This window comes from Synchiropus splendidus, chromosome 5, assembly GCF_027744825.2.
Source record: "Synchiropus splendidus isolate RoL2022-P1 chromosome 5, RoL_Sspl_1.0, whole genome shotgun sequence".
Classification (NCBI taxonomy): Eukaryota; Metazoa; Chordata; class Actinopteri; order Syngnathiformes; family Callionymidae; genus Synchiropus; species Synchiropus splendidus.
In genome coordinates this window covers 31,135,555-31,155,446 of record NC_071338.1, presented here as the reverse complement: position 1 = coordinate 31,155,446, position 19,892 = coordinate 31,135,555, and the positions used below count along the sequence as shown (strand labels likewise).

The 19,892-nt window shown below is 43.1% G+C and overlaps 1 protein-coding gene across 1 annotated transcript in view; it reads right to left on the bottom strand.

Moving 5' to 3' along the window:
* The window catches only part of cd276 (CD276 molecule), a 100,773-nt gene that overhangs the window by 28,738 nt on the left and 52,143 nt on the right, over positions 1-19,892 (bottom strand). The window contains exons 5-6 of the mRNA XM_053866258.1: positions 14,281-14,418; positions 6,909-6,950 (exon numbers count right to left, since the gene is read on the bottom strand). Of these exons, the coding sequence (XP_053722233.1) occupies positions 6,909-6,950; positions 14,281-14,418 (180 nt within the window). The remainder of the gene's footprint in view (positions 1-6,908; positions 6,951-14,280; positions 14,419-19,892) is intronic.

Sequence of the window (19,892 nt, the reverse complement as noted above, 5' to 3'; positions counted from 1 at the left end):
AGTTCATTTTAGTTATGACTCTGAAGCCTGAGCGTTGCATCATAAAGGGGCACCAAGTCGTAAAGACGACCCCAATTGTTACGTGACGCCTCAGATGACTAGGAATGGTGATCACATCAAGAGCAAACAGCAAGACAAAAGCACAGCGTAACAATTCAAAAACACCTTGAGGACGCTTCTATAGGAGCACACGAGTTGAATATTAAAACCTTCATTACAGCTTTTTTCTTTACTGCAAATTGAATAACTGGACGGACAAGACCGAAGGGAGACGTAATAACCGCCAAGGTGACTTTGACAGAAGCAACTGTCGTTTTCGGTGTTTCAGCTGGAGCGTCAGAAACCCAAAAACTTTCTCGACAGCCAAGCTGAAGCGCGTAGGCCACCGATGGGAAGTTCCAGCTGTCACCGCGCTGGCTGTTTACAAGTTAACTGTAATTACGGAGTCGAGGTGGGACAGCTGAGGGAGCCCACACGCAGAAGCGGTACTGTGAAGAGAAGTTTGGAGAAGTAGTTGGAGAAGTACAGGAGGGAACTGACAGATCAAGTTTGAAGAAAAGGGCGAGGAGAAAGTGAATAAGACTGGAGGTTGATGAGGATGGGGTTTAAGATCTAGACCAAGGGTGGGAAACTACGTTTTGCATTATGTCCTGTGGCTATTGTGAGGGGCCGTCACGCTTCAATAAAGAAGGGAAGACAACGTAGGAGAACACCAAAACAGTTTACTTAAGTATCACGGACGAAGAGATTTCCGACAGCAACCAAAGAAAAAAAGAAGAGTTGCATACCCTACATCCTCAAAGTAGAGCCAAACGCTGAGCACGCTCGCAGTATATGATGTCTTTGTGTCCTCCAATGGGCGCGTGGGGCCCTTTTGGGGCATACAGGAGACACATACAAGTCACATTTATTTTTCAAAAGGTCCAAACTGAGCATTAAGCCCTGCAATCTGAACATAGCTTTTTAGTGCTTTTTGTTTGTTTCGTGTGTTTAGGTTGGACTTCTGAGACTGTCTTCCCTCCGTGGAAGTGGATATAGTTGTGGACTGCCTATTGAAGTTTTCATAAAGTATAAAATAAAACAGCTGACAGGCAGAAACATTACTACATGATGAGATTAACAGCTACACTCTGACCAAACTGGGACCGCAAAAATACAATCGAAGGGCCACCTGTCGCCCCTGGACCGCGCTTTGTTGAGGTCAGATCTGGACTGTGTCTCCTGTAAGGCTTCCTCTGTCCACTGAACCTCCGAACAACAGGCCAAATAAAGGTTCTGTTACTTGTATGAAGGTTCTGGAGGGAAGGGACACATTTCTATGTGGTGGCGAAAGACTTCTGGCTCTAATGCCGCCGCTTAGCAAGTGGATTTATACATCCACTCTAAAATGTGATTCCTTTCAGCTCGAGCGCGAGTTATTGCTCCTTTAGCTTCTGTCCTCTGAAAAGTACTTTTCCTCCTTCACCTTCTTCAGATCGGTTAATGTAACAGTTTTTCACTCGGCCAGCCACTCCAAATTGTTATTTTTTGAAAGAACTGGGTCAGTGGCTAACGCTCTCATGCTCGGCCCTGTTGCTAAGCCCCCAGTCCTCAGAGTCCGGGATGTGGGGAGACGGGGCTGAGTGCACACAAACCAGAGCCAGCTCCTGACAGGAGGTGCACTGGCGTGACTGCACCCCCCCCCTGCCCCCCCCGCCCCAGTCACATCATGCACAGATTACTGAACACATTTCAGACAGGAGTAGAGAGACGTGAAGGGTGACGCTAACAAGGAGTGGACGTACACACCGCAGAGAGGACACGTACAGAGCAGCAGGTGCGTAAGGGAGTGATGGTTATGAACATTGTTCTCATTTAAGACCTCACATCAGTCAACATGTGGCGCCATGCCTTGACCTTCAGAATCTGAAAATCTCATTTTAAATAATTCCACCGAAACAAAAACATGTTTAACAACACCATGCAGGCGTTCATAAATGAGTTCTGTCATCAGATACTCGGAGCAGAGCAAGTGTTTTGCCTAGGAACGGCTGCCAGAATCAGCCTGGATCAGCTAATGTCACTACTTGAACAGTACACACAGTAAATGTCATACATGCAAGTGAACACATTCCCTTACATTTCTATGTATCCATCCATCTATCTATCTATCTATATATATATATATATATATATATATATATATAGGAAAGACTAAAATTCACTGCCTGCTGTAATTACAAAAAAAATATTAATAATAAGATATAACATAGTTATTTTCTTTTATTAAATCAAAATGGAAGAAACACGCAGTCATATTTAATCAAAATAAAATGCACTTAAAAATCCCTGAACCCAAATATCCTCAATTTCACGAAGCGTAAACAATGAAACGTCATTTAGATTGTATAATGGAGCCACAAATACGGTGTATCGCCTTGTATACTTGTTTGTTTAAATTTGTTTAAATATTTTTGCAATGTTTTAATATTGCTTCAGGTTTAACAGACGCTGCAGCAGTTGTGCACAACTTCAGTCGGGTGGTGCCTTTAGTTGTAAATATTACGCAGTTCACCTCCATAAATATTATGAACAACCTTGTGAGTAACAGGTGAAAGATATGGACTCAGTATGGACCGATCCTCAAACCTTCACTGTCTGTGTTTTGAATGTGAAACAGCGGTATCAAGCTTTGGGAATTCCTTTTGAGGTTATTTTTTAATACCGATAAAAAATGATGCAAAAATACGTATTAAACTACGTACATATTAAAATGCATATGGACTTTATCCAGATCTTCACACGTATAGCTGTCAATACCCATGAGTCAAATGAGGAACCATCCTCATGGGCACAAAGGACTCAGTCAAACCCAGAAACAGTCGCTCTGAACGTATGTTATTATCGGTTATTGTGTTATCGGGCCATTCCGAGTTATCGCAGTTAGCGGGACGCGACGCTCTCCAGGTGTTGATTGTGCGTGAAGAGGCTCTCTCGGCGCCGTCACCTGCCACGAACCCCCAACCGGAGCTCTCGTGTTTGTTCAACACTGTTTGCACCGCAGCTATCAGCGGCGATTGTTCCAATCACGGCAGCTTGTGAAGCAGGCGGCGTGCTCTTCTTTCGACAGCTCATTAAGATAACGTAGCGGCGTGGCACCCCGTTAGTCCTAATAAAGCGCCGCTCGGCTGCTGCTTGGTCTCGGCCTGGAACCTCCGCCTTTGTCAGCGCAATTGGAGCCAGGGAGCAAAACAAAGAGCCATGTTCCAAGGATGGCGAAGGCGGCCATTAGCTCTGCTCAGCAGCCAACCTGCATCGGCCAAGTAAACTAGCATGTCAACACTATATCTGGATTTCACAGAGTTAAATCCTCCACCAAAAACTGCCCCAAACTGTTACACAGTTATTATAAATGTGTAATAACAGCAGCTGTAATAGAACAGAAAAGGGATTTTAAAAACTATAATTTAAGTTACATAGTATGTATTTTACATAGCACAACTATACAATCATAACATGATTCTATAAAAAAATAAAACTTTACATGAAAATATTAACTATAAGATATAAAATGTGATTTCCTTTTATAAAATCCAAATAGTTACAAAAATCAGACATGAAAATATATTATCGTATCAGAACATACTGTCTAATTTAATCACTATAAAATATACTTTCAGACTCGAACTTTAAAAAAATATATATATAAATAAATCAGCACAAGAGTGAGTAAATATGTATGTAAGCATTCCCTTTTATTTTGACATTTTGAAACTGCAAACATTCATAAAAATATTGTTATGTTATTATTATTATTATTATTATAAATATGTTGACAATGCTTGTGATGACTAGAAAATATATGAAGATACTTGTTCCCTTTTAAAATTAAATATATAAAAATTGCAAGAAGATTTAAGAAGATGATCTGCTCCATAAAAAATGTAAATAATAATAATAATGTTTAGTCAGACATGATTTGAAGAGAAGCTTTTTTCATAGAATTTATTTCATGTGATGCAATGGAATGTTTATTTATTTTTTATTTTTTTATTGATTTATTTGACATAGAAGTCAGAATGAAAGTAATGCTTGACTCTATCCCGGTTGTGTAAAGGGAAATTTGGAGGTCAAGTTGAAGCTGTTTGCATAGTAGACGTTCAAAGATGCACATTGACTGAATATAACAAACAAACAAACATACAAAAAGAAAGAGCAAAATAAGTCAACGGGATACAGAACGATCCCAAGACAAGTGGAATGTGAAATGCAAAGGTGAGACCTGAAAGGCTCTGGTGGTGGTGGAGGTGGGCTGGGTGACCCCCCTGCAACATTGATGAGTGGAGCAGCGGAGAATAAAAGTCATTAGCCTCCCTCCATCAAAAAGCCTCTCTCACCGCTCGGCTTATTAAAATCACATGGTATTAACTTTACTGTTGGCAGAAAAGGCTAAATAATTCAATCGGCCTGGAGAATAACTGGGGCCACATTAACGTCCAGAGAGACGCAGAAAGTGGCCAAAATTAATTCTGCACTCAGAAGGTCAGTCCGGCAAGAAAACAGTGCCTCATTTGCATCACAGAGGAGAAGCCGCGGAGATATTTGTCCTGGTTCAACCACGCTATGAAGCATTTCATATTTATTCATCAGAAAGCTTTTTTTTTTTTTGAACCGCTGCCGTCAATAAACCGGAACAGCGGTCGGGATGCAAAGGCGGGAAGTGCCGACTGCGTGGAGTTCAAAGACTATTTTGGAGCCGATCAAACTGACCTCCTTAGTTTTCTCTCCTTATAGCTCACATGCAGCCTGAATCTAAACATCTGCTCCTTCAGCCTCGCAGCAAGAGGGTCACAGGTTCGAATCCAGCTTGAAGCAACTCTGGGTTTTGCCATTTGTTTTGCAAAAAAACGTATTGAGGCTTATCGATGACTATAATATTTCAAGGGTGCGAGTGTGACTCCGTCTCCCCAGGAGAGGCTCCCATCACTTCAGTGAAAGTTGAAGCATGAATATGTGATGACTTAGTCAATTTGAAGTTGAAATTCACAGTTTAAAATACGGGGCAAATTATTATTATTAATAAAGAATCAAAGTATTTGGCAAAAAATTTGGTTGAATTATTTTCAAATATAATTCAGAAAAAAAAGTGTCTCATACAAGCAAAGTCAAAAATATATATTTATTTATCTCATTTATATGAGAATTTCCATTGTTATTTTTATTTATTTTGGAACCAAGATACTCATTTGCGTCTCTTGATAATTATTCGAATGGGCTGTAAAACAGAAATAAACATGACAAACACATTGTTTGTTTGTTGTTACCAAGCTTGATACATGTTAACGGTGTTATATAATATTTGAAATCTATTTCCAAAATTAAATTCGGAATCTTCAACTTTCTGAAACACAATATCAATCAATATTGCATTGTTATTATTACTGTTATTACCAACATGTATGACTCTCATAGCATTATAATTGATGTTAATGTCGTTGGCCAACATCTTCGTATTTGCGGGTTTTCAGTGGCATCGCTCCGTGAGATCTCACGTAAACCTGTTTTCCAGACTTCGCTGTTTGAGGGCTGTAAAGCAGCATGTTGGGATCAGCAAATGAGCGTCTGCTCTCCTCTTAAACAAGAGAGAGATCAGAATCCAGCCACCAGGTTGTTGTGTTAAATGGATCCTGAGCCTGCAGCGGCTCTCTTTTTTTTTTTCCTTGTGCGTTCATGCATCATCAGCGTTCACTCACACTTCAGTAAACAGGCTTAACATCCACTTACTCGGTGGGCCGCTGCCACCTGCCAGATGGATTTCTCATGAAGCAAAGCAGACTCCGCCCAAGGCCCTTTGGTGCTCCTCGACGTCCACCTGACTTCATTACCGCGCATCACTCTACAGCATCACCCTGAGCTGAACACTCACCAATACATCAGAATAAAAGCTCCTTTTGAGCTGACAAGTACAGCAGCTCACAACCCACCTCCGCCCGACCCATTCTGTTTAACCACCTGTTCGGCTGACTGTCAACCAACTGCCTGTCATTTCCGTCATATTTCTCTTCTGTTCTAGACACTGACAATGCTCTCAAACTAGTGACGACATTCAGAGGCAAAACTTCGCAAACATGTTTGACAATTGGCTGTGTGTGTGTGTACTTCTATCTTTATGAGTTTTTATCAACAGAGTGAGGACATTTTTGCAAAGTGAGGATTTTGGCTCGGTCCTCACTTTGTCAAGAATCATTTTGAGGGTTAAAACTACAAAATAGCTCGGTTGTCATCATTGGGTTTTAGCATAAAAGTTAAGTTTAGCCATTTGTTTTAGATGGTTAGGTTTATGGGGAGAGGCTGGGGAAAGCCTTACTAATATAATAATAATAATAATAATAATAATAGTAATGTTAAAATGAAGCAAATTAAAACAAACATGAAGCATAGCAAGACATATATGAAAAATATCATAATAAAATATATATATGATATATCCATATATTATACTGTTTCATATTAATAACAGTAACAATAATAACAATTATTATAAATCAACATAAATTACTTTTTAAATGTTACTAATACAACTATTATGCGAAGAAGAATATGAGTTGAGTGCTTTCCAGGGAGTCCCTCACACGAATGCTCCAACACAGAGCAGAAGAGCAACAGGAATCCAATTCAAATGGATATAGTTGAGTGAGTTTCAGCTGTAGAAGCGCTTCCCACTGGTTTCATGATGTCCAGACAATGACAATTGAAGGTCACCTCATAGCCCCCGACACGCATTAGGTACACAGTTATGTGATATGTTCTGAGCTACGTAGAGTCGAGCATTATATGAAATCACATAGTGGCCTGGACATTGATCCTTAAATACCCAGTAGTGATGCATCGGTAAGGCACGAGGCCCGACCATGGGAGGATCAGCTGACCTGTCTTTGACTCCTCTTCCTCCAGCTCCTTGGCCTCTTCAGCTGTGGAGAGACAGAAGAACCATTACTGATGTGAAAGCAGCCGCGTATTGTAGTGGCTTTATCTGAAACCCAATGGTGAGCTGATCCTTCACAGCTCAAAGGACAAGCTGTGATGAGAAAGCCTATATGACAATGACACACACACTCACCCGCAGACACTCACACACACAGCCCTTAACCTCCCATCCATCTCTCTCACAAAGACAGTAATCACATCAGGCTTTAGCTGCAGGCGCTCGGAAAACAGGCGACGGAGTTAGCATTGCACCCCGTAATGGGTGTCACACTTGTGTACACACAAAACACACACTCAGATTTGGGATAAAAATAGAAGAGGACACCAGAGTGGCGGGGACAAATTCTTTGACAGCGAGGCGACGTGGCTCCGGATGAACAATAAACGTCTAATATATCAGATTAAACTGGTAATTGAAGCGCCACTGCTTGATTTAAATTCTTGTACGTCGGCTGATTTTCCTTGACTTTGACAGCCAAGGCTGAAACGCTCGAGGGAAATTAGACAAAATCCTTATTATTGCAGCGGAAGAACCTCCAGAATCTGCTAATGTGGGGAGCTGCTGAGCAGAAGGAACACGTTCGGCCCAACACGGCTGGATGAAGGCGATGCATTTGCTCGATTTCAGGGAACAATTCTTTCTTTGTGTCAGAGTTTACGCAGTGTCAAACGTGACGCCTTGAATTCTGACCAATAGAGGAGAAACTGCCATGCCAAGACTCGGATTAGCAACCAGTTCACGTTCTTTTGAATGATTTCCACCAACTATGAAATGTTTATTTCAAATGATAGATTCATTTATATAGTGTTGCAGCCTCATGGTCTCATCCTGTGTAGCTGGGACCAGCTCCAGCAGCTGAGTAAACCAATGGTGCTGGATTCGAACCTGTGACCCTCTTGCTGCGAGGCTGAAGGAGCAGATGTTTAGATTCTGCATGTGAACTATGAGGTCAGTTTGATCAACCAACTTCTCCCTGCACTTTTTAATAGTGAATATTTCTGCAAGAGTTTCTCTCAATAACTGAAGAATGAAGGATTGACTTCTTAAAATGACAAGGAAACACGGGAGTCCACTGTAGCTGATGGAACAGGAGATGACTGAAATGTGCTTGGTAAAGCAGCTCCTTAGATCATTATTGATCCAATATGGTGAGATTACTGTTGACATTTAGTAAGTTATCTTTGCAGCTTTTTTTTTATTCACAACATTATATCTGACTGCTATTATTTATTTATTTAGATCTTGATGATATTGCTGTTGGTATTTTATTTATTTTTGCAGAGGACAAAAGTGTATTCTGCATAAACAATAACCGTGTCAATCATCCAGAAGAGACTCAAAGTAGTGCAGTGCAGTAAACCAGTTGTTTTGGCTTGATGTCAGGATCCAGACTGGACTATTGAGGTGTTACTAGGAGGAGGCCCCGGGGCAGACCCAGGACATCCAGCTGAGATTATATCTCAGAACTGGCGGTTTCTGAGGAGAGCCAATCCTGGGTCTCTTTCCTTCAGCCGCTGCCCCAGCGACTTCAAATAAGTAGCAAAAAAACAGCAGGATGGAGTGGTTTTCCGACATTAAAACAGGAAATAAAATGAATTTTTCCAATAATCATGCTTAAGGTTCAACAAGCGCTGCGTTTAAGAGGCTATTTAATGGTGTTACAAATTGTTGGCTGTATCTTCTAAGTGTGAAGAGAAGTGCATAATTGATGAAGCACCAGTCTGCAAAGTTCACACTCCACTGCTCATGGAAACGCTGGAACAAAATTTATACACTGAAACCTGCATTGCTATAAATAAACTAGCTGGTTGCATAATTTAATTCACCAAGAAACGTTACGGCGAAAGCTTAATGATGGAGGGATTAAAGCTACATGGGGAATTTTAATTCTCCCGTTCTGACTTGGAGGAGCAAAAGTGCCGCTTCTGTTTTGTCTTCCGTGAGCGAGAGGCGTTGAGCAATCGTGTTTGTCAAGGGTAAATCTGAAGGAACATAACCGGCGGAGAATGCGCGGCGCTGATGCAAAAATGTGTCAGGATAACGCGGCTTCCCTCATGACTTTCATCCGTCACACAGGGGAGATGTGTCCCGTGTCACCTACACGTAATCTCTGTGAGTATGTCTGATTAGATCACGCGCTTATCTAAATGTAAAAAAAAAAAAAAAGGGACCAGAGCCTGGGAAAGCAAACATTCGATGCACAGTCATTATGTAAAGAAGGAGATGGATGGAGAATATATCAAAAACAGTGTGTGGAGATAAACACGGCTCGGCATTCACACCCAATGTCAATATCACGAGCTGCTCTCCTCAGCTATGATACACACTCTGACACTCCACTTACAGGTTTTATATCATGAAAGAGAAATTACTTCCCTGCCTTTGCTGACCTTTGCACCCTCAATTCTCAGACACGCCGAGGAAAGTCAACTTCAATCTGGTCATAGCCGGGAACAGTGTAAAAAAGATAAGACAGCCACAATTACCTCGCACTTCTGCGCTTCCTGCCCTCCTCACTGCTCTGGATTTTCTGCATGGAAATCCTATTTTAAAGGTCTTCACATTTCCCGTCGCACTGTGCCATTCAATCGGGAGGATATGAGGCTTAAAGCCTGTATTCACGGCACAATTTCAGAACCTCACAGACCAGGGATGACCTTGCAGAGGCTGGCATGCAAGTTCCACACTTGACTGCCGCCTTGGACACATCTCTGGTCCAATAAAAGCACATTTTCACGTGTAGTGTCAGCATTTCTGAGCACCGCAGTGAGGTCCTAATCTCTTCTTTCACTTTCTTCAAGATCTTAATCCTGCTACACCTCTCACTTCAGTTCATAATCTCACTCAATAGTTTAACGCTACCAATACGTCTTCAGTCACAGTCTTGTGTCTGTCCCAGCTACCAGGGGAAGCAGTGGGGGACACACTGGGACGGTCATCCTGGAAAGGACCATTAGACACACATGCCAGCAGACAATTTAGAGTCAACCTCTGGATGTATTTGGAAGCCACGAGCTGATGAAGCTTCATGAACAGCATCTCATTTTCAGTAGGTGGTGCTGTTGGTTGAAAATCATCTGATGTTAAAATGGTTCTTTACATCGAACTGCAGTGGTGCCTCGGTTTCCGAACGTCCTGGAATTCTAACAAATCGGAGTTCGAACAAAAATTTTGAGATTTTTTTGCTTCGGAAAAATCCAGAACTCAAACGCCCCCAAAAAAAAGCTGGAACAAACATAACTTGCGCAGACCGATCAGCTGACCCACGACACGCTTTGTTATCGTGTATAACGCAGCGTCTGTATGCAGACGTGTCCCGTTAGCTCCATTTACTGAGTGTTTTTTCTTCATATTGAGGTGTAAAACCTTTCCTGCCTCCACACTGGACCGTGGTAGAGTGTCACAGGGGAGGTGCTGGAGCGCTCACTCCAGGGTTTGATGTCCTGTTGTGGGCTGGAGCTGGGACAGGGATGAGGCCAGTCTGGGACAGAGCGTGACTTGGTTTATGACTTTGTCACAGCCAAACTGCACAGAAGCGCACATTCAGAGCTGGACACGCACCGGGCACCTCTTCCCTTCTGGAGAGACGTCGCTCACGCTTGAATGCATCGTGACTGACCTGTAGTTCATTTGAAACAGTGAGAAAGCCAGAGAGTCTCTGAGTGCAGAAGACCGGTGAAAGTGAGGAAATTATTATAAACTCCTGACAGGCTCACAAGGCTTCATGAAATAGTGTCATGTTCTCATTTTCAGAGCCCACTAGATGGCACTCTCTCATGGAAAATCTTTAGATTTGATCAACCATACCAATGAAACCTCACATCATTTAACAGCCAACAGCACCAACTATGGAGGTCTGAAACCAAAGACAATGTTTCATGACGCCTCATCAGTACACACTTTGGATGTAGTAAATGATACTTGGATTCATCTGGAGCTCCACCTCATCCCCAGGAAGTAGCACCAGGGGCTACAATCTTAACTATTACAAAGTTCCTTTCCCTCATCATTCATTTTCTTATTCAGCTCAAAGAGTTCTTTAGAAAACCCACTAGTTTTCAGTTTTTTGGGGGGCTTTCAAACCATTATGTTTCTGATTATTATAGATTGTAGATGACAATTCACAGTGAGGTTTGCTCCATGGGCTCTACAGTGTTTTCACTTATCTTTAATTGTATAATATGAAAGCAAGGAAACAGACAGGATTGACATTTTTGTGTTGACACTGGCAAAGACATCAGCGTTCTGACCACGGAAGTTCTGACCATTACCACGCCGTGTAACATGGTTTCAAGGCCAAGATGAATTGCTGTGTTGTGTTTGTGGAGGTGGGAGGAAGAGTGACTATGAGAGAGTGTAGTTGGTGAGAACAATATTTAGTGTGGTGAAGAAGAGAGTGACGGCAGGGTGGAGACTACTGCAATTCCAACAGAAGTTAAATGGAAGCAGGAAAGCTTTATGGGCCACGGAAGGTCACTGTCAAACCTGGAGACGCTGTGGTCGTCTTTGGAAGAGACTTGAAAGGATCAGAAATGAGTCTATCAGAGGGACATGAGGGGACTGGTGGTTTGGACACATGGAGAGGAGAGAGAGTCTTGGAAGAATGTAGGAGATGAAGACCACAACAAAGGAGGTTCATGATGACGGAGGAGAACCGGAGTGAAACCATCAATATAGGCGAAGGTGCAATAGAAGAGATTAGCTGTACAAGATGAGACAGAACATATTGTTGCTAATACTAGGCTAGTAAGACCTATAGCTACTAGATAACCACTCAAGAGCTAATGGATACTTTCAAGAAACATTTTGTTCATATTCAACGTGATCTGAACAAAGAACTTATCAGATGAGACAACAACACATTCACAAGTATGAAGTTCCCCCACCTCTGGAGTGAATTGTGCCACCCTCCAAGTGCCAGTTTGGAGCCGCTACTTGCTTGTTGATATTCCCTGAATGCGTTACAAACACATGGCATGACACACTCCCATGCCGGCGAGTCACTGAAGCTCCCAAGTCACACACCTCGCAAGTGTTTTGTCTCTGGAGGAAGTACACATCCCATGCAGATACTGAGAGCAACAATTACAAACTAGAGGTCAAGGTGGTAGTTACGGAGTTAAAAACCAGATCAAACCAGACCAGAGGATCGGCAGAACGCAGGTGGAAGGCAGGCGCCCACATCTTTATTTCCACCTCCTAGCTCCAAGCTGCTCCCCAACCTTCTGAAGAAAAGGAAGAGCCTCGCGACCCTTTGCCCAGGGGAGGAAGGACATTATATTTCTGTCTTTCCATTTCATTTGATTTCATATGTTCCGCGGAGCTATTTACTCTCCCCTCCGAGTCCGTGTCACTTCTATATTTATTTTTAAACCTCTGGGCCCCGGTGCAGACACTGGCTGACCTTTATTTAAATGTCTCCTCCATTCTCAGCAAGATCTCATTACAGCAAAGTTGGTGGCTTTGCACCATTTTAAAACTTTCCCGACTCGTACTGCTGGCAATCTTTATCCATTTCACAATGCTAATTAGCAGAGCTGTGAGGACGTGCCACGGGATACGTGTCCTAAAATGCTGCGGCTGCTTCGGCGCGTAAAGCAGGACGCGATTGGCGGGAACTTCCGGGTGAGACGCTTTAAATATGTGCTACACAATATAGTATCGGTCATGTGGGACGTAACTCGTGAGGAGACCAAGGACCTGATGGAAGGAAACACTCTCACTCACGAGGTTTTCACGCAGAGAATAGCCGGAGTAAGGTAGTAGCTGGACTACGCCGCCGAGTCTGTTTACAAGCAGCAGAGAGAATGAATGAGGACTGTCTCCTCAATGAGAGGGGGAGGCGCTGTGAGCTCCTAAGTCCACCAAATGCAGCTGAACTGTCAATAGAACGGAGAAATGGTGATGAGTATGGAGACGTTCTGAGACAGCTATATTGGCCTCGGTACGCAGCGATTGTGCTGACAGAAGAGGTCAAAGGCTGTTTACCGTCCTGGTGCCATCAGCAGAGCGGGAAGCCAACACAGGATTAAAACTAAATATTGAGAGAAGACGTGGTCATCACTTTTATCGGTCGGTTTTCCTTGCATCGCCAGAAAGATAGATACAGCTGATATAGTTCCAGCTCCAACACAGCAGTTCTCACTTCTCATGAATCCCTCTTCAGTCTTTTTGTCCACCTCAAGCCACCGTAGATCAAGCTACTCGCCGACCTGCTTGAGCTGATCAGGTTGAAATAAAGAAGGAAAATGTTTCTTTTATACGTGACAGTCCACAGGAGAGCGCACGGCATGGCTCGAAATATCTTTCTCTCTCTCGGGTGAAACGCTGATCTATCTCGGTTGAGTGCAGATGGTGCTTTCAGCAGTGTTGGAATTTTCGATACTACTGAAAATAACCAGGGTTACGATGGCTCATAGGGTTTGTGTGTGGTGGGGAGAAAACAATCCTTGGTAAAACTGACGCCTCTACATGTCCCTCTTGATATACCGTAAATTCCGGCCTGTAGAGTGCACTGGAATATTAGCCACACCCACTAAATTTAAGAAGGAAAACAGATTTTGTTCATCGATAAGTCACAGCAGTCTATAAGCCGCAGGTGCACAGGTGCTGTCTGCACTGTAGAAAGGTCAGTGGTGCACCCGGCTTTAAAATGCATGAGGATCACTTCTAAACTAGTTTTGAAGACGGGCTCCAGCATCAAGATCGACTCATGAAACGAACTGGGCAATGTTCTGAACTTGAATCAGTAACTTTTATTTACATTAAAGCAGTCAAACCACAGCTGGCCCCAGCGGCTCCGTGGGTGGAGCTGCGGACACGTGGGCGAAACCAGTGCATTTTGAGCGCTTTATTGAAAATAAAACGCTTGTGATTTCATCGGTTTAATGTGACAAGGCTCAATATTTGGGCAACATGACGCTCTTCAGCCTGTAAAAACCCATATATCAGCTGCTTCTTTGTGGGTTCAGACTGCGCGAAAAAAGTCTCCCTCTACTCCCTCATTTTAACACCTCCTTTCAACAAAGGCTCATTCATTTTAAACAATGCTTTATATCACAGGATGCCAAGCAAAAACAAAAACTGCAAATGCCTTCAACATTATAACCTGTCGTATCATCATACACTGGTCAAAATTCAATTGTCCCATTTCAAAGGGAAACATGTGGATTCATGCATCGGTTGAGACAATGGAACAGCTCAGATTTGTTTGTGTAGGATTGTGTAGGATGTTTTTCTGATGTGCGATACTGAAGTCGCCCACTGACACACTGCTGTTTAATGCAGAACTTCTTTCCTGCAGCGGCTCATACCTTCTCTGCGGGCCTCCTCGCAACTCTCCTTGATCTTCCTGCGGCAGACGGCGGCGAGGGCGACGAGCAGCACCAGCAGACACACGGCCAGGCCCACGGTCACCCACAGAGCCACTGGAGGGAACACGATGTTCTGACCTGAAGCAAAGGGCAGGAGGGGGGGAGCTTCATTATTCACTGTTGCTGAGCTAAAATAAGAGCTGAGGTGCTGTGCTGCGCCAAAATTCACGACATTAATATTCACTTATTTCAGATTTACTGTCAGCAAAATTCAAAATAGCAATGCTGCGTTGCCTTATGAAGCTCAGTATCACTTTTTTCAGGGCTAAAGTTTATGTTAAAAAAGTGAGAAGTCATGAGAGCAACACAGAGAGACTCTATTGTCAGTAGAGTGAAGAGGAATTTGTCATCATGCTCTGTTTGCGTTTACTTTGCAGATATGCTTCCTGGGATTCCATGTCTGTTTCCTGTAAGGAGTGTTTGGACATCACTTGACAGCTCCAGACAAAGTAGTTATCTTGTTCTTGTGGATTGTTGGGTTCTTCCTGGTTTGCTTTGAGCAGCTCTGAGCTTTTCCGTTTGTGATTGCACCAATTCCGGACAGTAGAGCGCACCGGAATATTAGCAGCACCCAAATTTAAGAAGGAAAATAGATCTTGTTCATATGTACATGTTCAGCTGTACCGGTCAATAAGCCGTGGGTGCAGTGGTGATGTCTGCACCATAGAAAGTCAGCGGTGCACCTGGCGTAAAAATGCATGAGGATCACTTCTAAACTAGTTTTGAAAACGGTCCAGCATCGAGACCCGACTCACGAAACAAAAAGATAAATTAAAAATCTCATCTCTTTTATTTACATTTAAGCCCTGCAAATGCACTGTTTGCATTTTAAGGTATATAAAATGCCTGTGATTTCATTGGTTTGACATGACAGGGCTCAAGCAGCAGAGTTCAGCCCGCAGGAAAAAAAAAAGTAGCAGCTTATAGTCCAGAGTTTACGGTAATTGTGTCAAAGCAGCCAGTGACTGTTGTGTTAAGGTTAGGACCGATCTCATGCTCCGACTTCCCTGCTGGTGGATTCTTAGTTCTGTTTTAATGAACATTGAATCCTGTACTTATGTTGTCCATTGGTTCATGATTAAGAAAGTCAGACAATTCAATGCTTCCAAGACAAGTCATGGTGGGGATCATAAGGAGATCAGAAGGAAGTGCTCTTAAGCAAAGAGGTTTTGGTCCTCACTAACTGGTCAGCTGACCTTGAGGGTTCATGGGGGAATGAAAGACATCAGCCAGTCACCTACTCTGCAGGACAAATGACCCACTGTCCTGGTCTGTGACAGTGCCAGCAGAGTGATGGAGGAGGTGATGGAGCACTCTGCTTGGCTTGGTGGGACGGACTTCCCCCCCCCCCCCCCCCCCCCCCCCCGGGCCATGAGCTTAACAATTGTGGCGTACAGGGAGAAGAGCATAGAGAGAGGGCGCTAAACACTGCACTAAACACTCCTTGAGATACGCACTGTCTGGAGGTGATGCTCTTGAGGGCCTCAAAAACTGACCTAGCGGGACAATTGTGGCCCCCGGCCCTTCAGTTATGAGAAGGATGCAGCAAGTCAGAAAATGACCTGGTACTGGTGTGGTCAAGACAGTGTCGAGACCAGAGCATAGAAGACCAGGACTGAGACCCAACTGAATACAGCCCAAGCTACCAACACTTCAGTTCTTGATTTATTTGGAAATACATGAGTACAGTTTCTTCTGCAGTAAGAAAAACTGTGTGTCTATGTGACTAATATGGTCGTGGTCTCGCCCCTCCTCAGTATGATCTGGCAGGATTTACTGGAGAGGCATCTGCTGAAGAAGCAGAAGTCCGACAAGAGCCTGTTGACTCCAGTGTCCCTTTAACGCGAAAAGTTTCCCCGACAAAAGTGTGTCGAAAGACGTCGAGTCTGATTCGCCAGCATAACTCGACTCAACATGAAAATATTTATTTGTTTTGTGGGTTGCCGTTCGTTCTCAAATGTAATTTTCACTAAATATTAATTTGGCAACAATTAGACATCAAAGTGTATAATGCAGTCTCTGCAAACAGCAGACTGATGAGTCGAAATAAATAAGGGGCAAAAAAGGGAAGCTGGTGAGCAACAAGAGAGAGAGAAAAAATATCAGAGCCGCAGCCAAATTTCCCCAGAGAATTAAAAGCGAACAGAGGGAGATGAAAAGAAAAGAGCACAGCCACTAAATAGCTGCGAGCCTGGCTGCAGCACAAACAGCCCTCCTTCACAGAATGCCCGCTTTGGGCAGATAATAATGGGAAGAAATAAATATATAAATGAAAAAAAAAGCTGAAAAATGACTGGCTTTGGAAAGAGGACATGATGGAGCATCTGTAAAGCCCTGGCATCGGCTCTGAAGACGGCCAGACGGGATCTAATACAGCCAGCCTGAGAAGGAGGGCAAATAGAGGTATCGTTTCAACGTGATCAATCCTCAGATGGATATCTCGTCTGTCTGATGGCGAGAAACAAATGTTCAGGTTTGTCTATTGAAACAGTGTTGATGGAACACTCCGGAGGACCAAAAGGGACGGGGGCCACGGAGGGGGACATTTATTTTACAAGGGCTCCACCGGAAAAAAGCAGAAGTCGCCCTGCTGGACAAGAGTGTGAACAGCAGCTCATGTGTACATTTGATGACAATTGCAGGACGTGGCTTCTGTGATTTGTGAATACATTTTTTTTCTTATACTATTATAATATTTTTCTTCTTTTTGTCTCTGATTTCAGGCATTGAATCATGCAAATAATCATTCATATGATTCATGAGAGTTTAGAGTGCTGTAGTTGTGTGTGTGTATATATATATATATATATATATATATATATATATATATATATATATATATATATATATATATATATATATATATATATATATATATTCTCATGATTCATCTGAATATGTATATCGGAAATTCCGGACTATAAAGTGGACCGGAATATTCCTCTATAGCTTCTGTGTGTGCCCTAGAAAGGTCAGTGGTGCACCCGGTTTAAAAATGCATGGGGATCACTTCGAAACTAGTTTTGAAAACGGGGTCCAGCATGGAGACTGACTTGTTGAAAAAACTGGGTAAAGTCATGAACTTGTGACTTCTTTTATTGACATTAAAGCGCTCAAAATGCGCTGTTTTGCGTCCAAAGTTCCGGCATCAGCTGCTGCTTCTCGTCTCCGGTTCTCCAGATCGGCTCTGTGGACGGCGAAAACAGCGCATTTTGAGAGCTTTAAGCTCAATAAAATGTCTGCCATGTCATCGGTTTGAAGTCACAAGGCTCAATCTTTAGCCTGTAAAAATCCATACCCGTGTTGTTGTATAAGCTCAGGATCCAGACCACTACAAAAAAAGTGGCAATGTCAAAATATAATAATAACAATCCATAAGCCACATAAGTAATGGCGTCATGCATTTGTAAAAACAAACAAAGGCGAAAGGTGAACTCCATGCCTCTGCGGCAGCAAACCAGGATAGAAAAATAAATGTCACCGAAAAGCGATAAAATCTGGAGAGTCAATCTTGTCATTTTGATGAATCAGCGTGTGCCTCCACGGGCAAGCCATGACTGATGATGCCGAGGCTCGCTGTCCACCGGCTCCTTCATCCTGCTCAATTTAAGCAAGGTGGCATCTCTGCGTCACAACAATAGGCACGTTGGAAGGGAGAATAGTCACGGCGTTAGGATTGAACACACATGGCTGGGGTGAGTGAGGGAGACACTGTGCTCCTGGTTTCCATTGTCTTTCTCATTTTCCTCCTCTACTCTCTCACTCCCCCAGGGCAGAGCGATAAAGACAAATGCCATAGTCGGCTATCATTGCCGTGCCGGGGCCCGAAGGGCTGCAGGATCATATTTTTCTTTTTCCCTGTGTTTGATGATGTGATTTTGTTTTCTTGAGAAATAGATTTGTCTCTAATGGCTCTGTTTACCTTTGCCTTCTCTCAGTCTCTCCTCAATTCCCCCTCAGCCCGGGCAGGAATGGAGACGGGTCACATGACCTCCGGAGCGCCAATAACGAGAGGAACTTTACTTTTTACGACATTATTGATCACAGAAAAACAATTTCAACTCATCTGGTTTCTCAACCTCTATCCCCCCATCTTCACTGGTCCTCCTGCCGCTCTCTCATTCACACACCTATTCAAGCTTCATTCTTCTCCGTACCTCCACATCTGCATCATCTCCACAAACAGTTTTACTTGGCACAAACCACAATATCATCAACTAACATCATGGTCCTCGGAGACACTTCCCTAACCGAACCTGATGTACCACCACCACCTTGAAGTCCTACATCAATCCTGCAGAACAAGTAACTCCCAACACTTTTCAGTCATTATATGGTCACATTGTACAGTGTTCCGAGACACACATACAACTACTACTTCCCTTTTCCCTCTGACTCTAAAATGTTCTTCACCCATTTATAGTTCTAGTTAGTTTTTTTTTTTTTTTTTTTTTTGGGGGGTATAGTTGTCGGGGGACGCTGCTCTAGTCAGTTCCGCTATTTAGTCTGTCTATTCGACATTTCAATAATGAGAATTTGGACATTTATGAATGGATTCACAATTGTTCACGTCTGAATCGTGACCATTTTTGTGGGCGTTTGGTGTCGCACACGAGGGAAGGAATATGATGACGCACATGCTGTGAAGAGATGTGTGCGAAAGGAGACTTAAGTTGTTGGTGCAAAGTCAGAACTCGCAGGGATTGTTTGGAACAGTTGCGATCGCAACATCGCCATCTTTGAGGTACCCAATTACAACATTCAGACTCCAAAGGCAGACCTTGCTAACACAGGGTTTCTCTTAATTCTGACGTTCATGTTGGTTGTTTGGCTGAAGTTGAGATGGTTTGAGCCGGTTGCTCTGCCTCCCACACAGACTCCAACGATGGTTTTGTCTTAAGAGAAACTAAAAACGTAAATTAATGTGTACAGAAAAGTATGATATTAAATCTGTTCATTCAATGGATTGCCCACGTTCTGTATGACCATGTTCTGTGTTTTAGCACTCACAGGTTGTAACATATTGTAATGTGAGTTTGAATCATATTCTGCCTTCTTTTTTTTTCCAGGAATCAAAGAATGTTTAAGAAAAACCGGAGGGAAGAAAGAACCCCAAGAAGGAGACAATCCGCCATGATATCAGACTCAAATGCCACACACTCAGCAGGGTTTACGTCCAGGCCTATAACCTTCACTACTGATGATGTCAACACTAAATGTCACTTCGGTTCAGACGAAAATGACCCTCAGCAGCAGAAAACCACTCGTGCGCACATAAAAACAACCCTGCAAAGATCGTGTTTGACACATTTCAAAGCAGCTAAACAAGTAGCTGTGGCACACCGAGGATTTCCAGGTGCATGAACACGATTCCCGACGACTTTCTGTTGTCTTTCATTAGGCTTGTTGAGGTGTTGACAAAGATGGTGAGTCTTTTGTTGTCAGTGCTATTAGCGATCTTACTGAGGGCACAATGTGCTTCATCTGTAAGACAACTGTGCACCGATAACATGAGCAGGTCCCAAGTCACGCAGCCAAGACCAATAAAAGAA